The sequence below is a fragment of the Simochromis diagramma genome, unplaced genomic scaffold, assembly GCF_900408965.1.
Source record: "Simochromis diagramma unplaced genomic scaffold, fSimDia1.1 OVJJ01000753.1, whole genome shotgun sequence".
Lineage (NCBI taxonomy): Eukaryota > Metazoa > Chordata > Actinopteri > Cichliformes > Cichlidae > Simochromis > Simochromis diagramma.
This window is the reverse complement of record NW_024387523.1, coordinates 12,913,915-12,920,756: the sequence shown is the minus strand read 5'-3', so window position 1 is coordinate 12,920,756 and position 6,842 is coordinate 12,913,915. Positions and strand designations below refer to the sequence as shown.

Genomic DNA, 6,842 nt, shown 5'->3' with positions numbered 1-6,842 from the left:
CTTCCCTTGAGGGGTTTTCAAGAAGAGAACTACACTGATATGATTTTAGCATTTTGAATACTACTGGTTTCACCTAACCAAGTTTGAAACTTCCCCATGGGGCTTGAATGATTTGAACAGATTATTACTGTCATCGTTATTTTGGGGAAAAAGCACACTCACTATTGGCGATCAGCACTGACTTTGTGAAACCAAAACATTATGAAAGAAAGCCCACCTATAAATTCAAAATGTCAACAACAAAAAACCCCAGCGGCGCTTTTGGTTTCCCTAACGGCGAGGCTGTTGTGAAGTCTCTTCTTGCATGTTTCACCGTGTTTCTCAACAACATTCTTGCCTGCTCTCTTCCTCATTTCATTACAGGAAGTGAGTTTGCAGTCAGATGCAGAGCTGTCACCCCACTGGGTGACATGTCATTCCTGTAAACTCTTGTGAAGATGGTGCCGTTCTAGTTCCAGATTCTGCTGCTGCCGCGATGCCCTGTTTGGGTCATCATCTCTCTCGCTGGCCTTGATGCCATCGGAAACAACGAGCCACAAATTTTGCAAGTAAGTGTTCACACTTTGCTGAGCTGCATCTGCTCAAGCGGACCTGTCGCTTCTTCATACTAGCCAGCTGTCTTGCTACATACTGTGACTTATAAATACAGGCAGGATCTGTCGAAATGCTTTCATGGATTAATCATAATATGCGTTATGTAAGATCATTTGAAGTTTAGGTATATCATGTGGCAATATCTAAATTCACAGTCTGTTAGTTAGTACACAAAGCTCGGTGCTGCAATGGAAAAATAGGTTCGATAACATCTAGCCTCAGCTTCCCCATTTTGCAACAAATGTGTCAGTTGAGATATAGCTCAATGGTCAGTATGTAGACTACAAGATCAATGGGACAGCAGAGAGACGTGTACTAGTGATTCCTGTCTGTCTTTCTTCTTTTTGTCCTGACTTCAGGCTGGAGTCTAGTCCATCTGGAGGATGGGGAATGTGATGCGAGGTGTGAGTGCTGAGAACAAGGTCAACACCGGAAACCCTGAAACCTCTCTGAAGGGTAAGATGTCCTTTTAGTGTATAAATAGCGCAGGCTGATAAAAACTACAGATTGGGAGCTTTCTGCACTCTTGGCAGCAACAACAGTCACTGTGATAATCCCTGACCGAAGAGACACTGATATCTTGAATACCAGAATTTACTGTTTCGGCATGTTTCATTATGCATGCCTATGATGATGTGGCAATTGAACCTAGGCAATTAAACACAAATCACGAGTACACATACATAAGAAATCACAAATCTAGTCTTAAAAACTGATTTCGGACAGTTTTAGTTATTTCTAAATCACAACGGCAACATTTGACTGCCAGTAAAGGCTGCAAATATTACTGTTTTTGCAGGCACAGAAGACGAGGTGGTGGTGGTGCTCCAGGACTATCCTGCTCCTGAAATCAGCGAGCCGATCTACAGACTGGGAGAAAAGCTCAAAGTGGTTGCGCAGTAAGTTCATGTGCTTGCTTTTCTAATTGAAAAAAAGAAAAGAGAAGAAAAGAGAAAAGTTTTGGAGATTATGTGCAGCAAAAGGAAACCAAAGTCAAAAAGAAAGGTTTGTTTGTAATGGAGTGTTCTAAGTGTGTAATTTAGAGAAGTGGCTCGGCAAAAGGTCAGTTTTTAATTCCTCTTTGCTTCTGTGTCGTCGTCAGGGAGGCTTATTGGTGGAGAGTGCGCTCTATCCAAACGGGGAAGGAGAACTACATACCCGGCAGCCATGTAGCACGAGTGTACCATGGGTAAGTAACACCTCACTGACACTATCTTCCGTTCCACTGGTCTGGTTGGTTTGCTTGAACTTGATAAAAATAGGTCCTTCTGCTTTACGATCTGTCGTTTTAATAGAATGGGCATGACATATTGGTGATGCGCCCTATATTACAGCTGCGTTTGTGCTGATTTAATAAATATGGTGATTTATATTTTTATCCCCACTAGTATTTAATCTGGAATTAAATACTCATTTGGGTTTTATTTTTCTTTTGGTTCAATCAGCTGGCTGTTTGAAGGTGTGGAGAGGCAGAAGGCGGAAGAACTGCTTCTTCTACCCGGGAACAGAGTGGGTTCTTTTCTGGTCCGAGAAAGCACCAGGGAGAGAGGTAAGAACAAGTAAACGACTACTTTCATTTGATTCCAATTCTTGGTTTCTGTGAATAAGTTAAAAGCAATCGTGAACTACCTCTGAGACTTAACTACCGACACAGGACATCAGCATAGTCACACCATTAACCGCTCAGTTAACCATAGCTGGAAAGGGGAGGAAGCAGCAAGCTGCCACTGAGGTCTAGATAAAGCAGGCCAATGACTGCTAAGCTAAGCTGAGCCAAATGCCTGCTGGTTGCATCTTTAGGCTGAATGGAAAGCAAACAGCCTATCTCCCAAAATGTCAAACTATATCTGTAAAGACACGTAAAAAGGGAAATGACTTCTAACTGGGCCAAAGTCCCATTGACCTGTGATAAATAAATAAATCCAATGACTAAACTTGACAGGAGATGGAAACTACACCACATGACTGAACCTCACGTTGCTTCTGCTTTGTCTCAAAGCCGTAGTTATTGATATTATTGTTATTAATCATATGGTCTTGTTTCAAGATTGATGTCATTATTGAAAGCCTGTCTTCAAAGCATGCGATGCGTGTCACATCCTCAGGTCTGTATTCACTCTCGGTGAGGCACAGGAGTGTAAAGCACTATCGTATCTTCAGACTTGACAACAGCTGGTACTACATCTCCCCACGTCTCACTTTCCAATGCCTTGAAGATATGATCAATCATTATTCTGGTGAGTAGATACATAAATATGTTGCTTTCTCGTAGACCCTTAGTTAACATGTGAGACAGTGAGCAAACTCATCATGTGTAGGGGCACACACACACACATATAAGTACTAACGAACTTCAGAAACCACACACGCTTAGATGAACAAAAATACAGTTTCATGTTCTTAATATAGAAGTATTTGTTATCAGTGTTTCAGCCTCTCTATATATTTCCTCCACTGAAAGAATATTTTTGGAACACAACGGGAAATGAGATACAACTTGCATGTTTGATAAGCACTGTTGTGTACACAGCGAGGAAAAGAGGTTGTGATAATTGCTGAAGTAGTGCAATACTCTTGAAACATATATAAGTTTGCTTTGTATGTTTGCTAGAGCGGTCAAGTGTTGAGTGGTTCATGCAAATTTTGCAACTTTATGTTTGTTCTTTGCTCGTCTTGCCTGGGAGCTGTATTTTACTTCCCCTATTGTTGCATTTTCAGATTCTGCAGATGGGTTATGCTGTGTGCTGACCTCGCCCTGCCTGTCTGGCACGATTCAGCCGCCAGATGCAAGTCTTGGAGCTCCACCTGTAGTGATGCGACGCAACTTTGACTGGAACAAAGTAGACAGGTACAGATGAGATTCAAATAAATATTTTGCTATGAAGGCGACAGCCATGAAGTGTGTTTATTTGAATATTTGTGAGCCAGAATTGCACAAAAGCTGCCCAGTGGAGGAGCATGTGCAGGGAAGAACTGGAGGGGAAAAGTCTGTCCACTTTATTTTAAAACTGCAACATTGGGAGCTGGCCTTTGTCAGAAGATCAAGTTAGAAGCATGTTAGTGTGACAGTGCATGTTGTGGGCAGTTGGCAGTTGGCTGCCCCTCCCTGAAGCTGGTTCTTCGGTCTTCCTGTTAAAAGGGAGGTTTTCCTTCCCACTGATGCCAAGTGTTGCCTCATAGAGGGTGGTCTGATTAATAAGGTTCTCTTGTATTACTGTAGGGTTTTTACCTTACTATACAAAGTGCATTGAGGTGACTATTATGGTGATTTGGCACGATATAAATAACACTGAGCTGAACTGAACTGAATAAAATTCAAAATTGCCATCTTTGTCCCACCTTAACGTTAAGCCTTCGAGATACAATTTTAATGCATTTTAAAGAAAAACACATTTAAGCACTGTTAAAAAAAAAAATCTACATCCAGCATCTAACCAACTTTGTGCATCAGTATCATGGGGATATATTTGAGCTTCAACAACAAAAAGCTCACAGTGGAGTAACAGAACAAAGCACTGTTGCCCTGGATGTTCTGTTTCTGTTAATTCACCGTAACTGTTTACACTGTTTATTCTTTATTTATTATTGTATGGAGGGCATTTGTCAGAGGCAAGATTTAGGAAAAGCAGGAAAAAAACAGCTGACACTCAGGAGCCACAATCAACATGTCCACCAGTGTCTCATCTGACAAGCTGTAATTAAATCTTTACCAAACGAACAAATACTAAAACCCATGATACAGTATTTCCTCATTATTTTCAATTTATGTTACATATTTTTCTAAGATCACAAAATTGTTTCCATTCATGTTTTTTTTTTTCAAAAGTCTATTTTTCACTTTAATTTTGGTTTTCAGAAATTATTATTTTTTAATATTTAGTTTCCATTTAAGTTTTAAGTTACATTTTAAGTTTAGTTATAATAACCATGGTATGACTGTCACAAACTGAAAGCAGGGACTCAAGCGCAGAGCAGGTTGACGTATCAGAATGCGATTTATTTACACACCAGTGCACTTACTATATACAGTGACTGGTGAAGTCCAGGATTTCCAAGGGCTTCGGGGGAAGGCTCTCTCTCTCTCTCTCACGCTTCGTCATTGGTCCTTACATCGACTCACACACGGTCCGTACCGCGGGAAGGTCCCCTGTCCGGAAGAATAAAATGGACTAGGGGAAGGAGAAACCCTCCCCAAAGTCACGGAAGGTAGGGCGTAAAGGTATTAAGACCAAAAGAAGACAACGTAGTAGCTCATCATCCAGCGATGAGAGGCATCTGTTGACCCCCGCCTCACATAGTAGATCGGAATCGCTGATTCGCCATTCAGCTGATCGCCAACAGCTGTGTGAGCCAAGGGTGGGAGCCAGCTGTGAGCTCCGCCACAGCCATAGAGGTAGGTGAGAGAGAGAAAAGCAAAAAACAAAGTGTAGCCCTGTGAGGCCGGCTGGGCAGGCACAGGGACCATGACAATGACGGTTATAAGTTTCCTTTTTTTAATCTTTATTAAATATGCAAAAGATATTTTATAAAGAAATCAGCGAATCATGACATTAAACAAGAGGCAGCAATGAATATCTGAGGCAGCTGTGGGGGTGGAGCCTGGTTAACGGTTAAATGTGAAGGTCAGTGGTTCAGCCCCTGGCTCCATTTTGAAATTTCTTTGGGCGACAGACTGAACTTTGAATTGTCCCTAATGCACCTGTTTAAATGTTAGGTTAAAAGTGCTTACGTATGTGAAGAAAAAAAAATGTATGAATGAGGCTACAGGTTAGAAAACACATTAAATGCTGAAACTGAGTAAAAAAAACAAAGAACCTGACCACTGCACTCAAATCCAGCATTTCACTGAAGGTTTGTCCTTATTCTAAGGTGGGATTAATTGTATTCATCTCTACACTTTACAGGAACCAGCTGGTCAGCACAGACGCCTGCAACGAAAACATGGTGAGCTATGGAGTCAGGAACAGCATCGCTGCCTACCTGTCCTTTGCTGGCGATCAAGACCCTTCACGGGTGAAATCAGATAGCAGGAAGAAGAAAAGCAAATCGCTGTATGTGCTTCCTGAAAATGGCCTTCCGAACACTGACTATGACGAGGACTTCTAGATGCAACAGTGAAGCTAAAAAGACCGGACTATTTTTAAGTGGAGGCCAGTAGACAACTTCCTCTGAAATCTACTACCGATTCCTTCAGAGCCAGCAGAGAACAGTACTGAGCCGAAACTATTACCCCAAAACATCGAGGCGTTTCATTGTTTCTACTTTGAGCACTTTGAAGTACTTTTAACAATAACGCAAATCGCATGACCAATTACACTTGTGAAGTAGTTGAACTGGATGACGGTGCAATTTAGATGTGAATACCCGAACGCAGGGCAGAAAAACAAAGCTTGGCATTATGGTGTGATGAGTGATGTGGGATAGATTCTAATTATATGCATATGGCTTTTTGTGGCTTTCAAACTATTTTAAGTTTTATTACTATGGTAAAATGGTCATATTGAGACACAGGCAAACTCAGATCATTTGAATTTGGGGGCTAAATTGATGCATTGAAGACGAAGATCATATATTCACACACAAATATAGGGGGAATTGAGCAAAATGTGGATTCCTCTTATAGTTGCCATCCTACGATTTGTCATTCAATATTAATTCTCACTATGAGATTCACTACACAAGCCAGTGTCGCAGTTATCAACAACCAACCTCTAATTAATGGCTTTCATTGTGGTGTGACCCACCGATCAAGAGAGTGAGACCATGTGTATAGACAGAGGTTGTAAAAAATATAATCCGCTTTAGTAATTTGAGTGAACTGGCCCTTTAAATATCCCCAGAGGGTGGAAAATAATCACTTCTGTGAAGCACGATAAGGCTCCAAATGGTTTATCAATAATATATGCTGTGTGGGTTGTTCACAAAATAGTTTTTTTTCTTCTTCTTGTAATTTTTTTTTAGTTTATTAATGTTTCCTAAACACTGAAATGTATGTTCCTGTGTAATAATTTATCTAACTTGAGCAACTCAGGTTACAAATATCGTTACCGGGCTTGGTAACAATATTTTAGTGTTACTAGTGCAACAGGATCGTGTAAATACTGTATATAATTAATATGTACCAGTTATCATGTTTCATGTATCAATCAATTACAGGAATGGCTGTTATGGTAATAGTCTGATGCTTTTTTGCCTTATGCTTTATTTAATGTTTCATGGGAATAAAGACCAGTCAACTGCAATACTAA

At 40.7% G+C, this 6,842-nt stretch overlaps 1 protein-coding gene across 1 annotated transcript; it reads left to right on the top strand.

Annotated features, from left to right (window-relative positions):
• The first annotated feature begins 354 nt into the window (after positions 1–354).
• sla1a (Src like adaptor 1a) lies at positions 355–6,842 on the top strand. The gene is made up of 8 exons (XM_040021156.1): positions 355–548; positions 954–1,050; positions 1,394–1,493; positions 1,697–1,783; positions 2,040–2,143; positions 2,700–2,831; positions 3,313–3,442; positions 5,499–6,842. Exons 2-8 carry the CDS (start codon positions 978–980, stop codon positions 5,698–5,700), a joined length of 828 nt encoding a protein of 275 aa, XP_039877090.1. The 5' UTR covers positions 355–548; positions 954–977; the 3' UTR covers positions 5,701–6,842.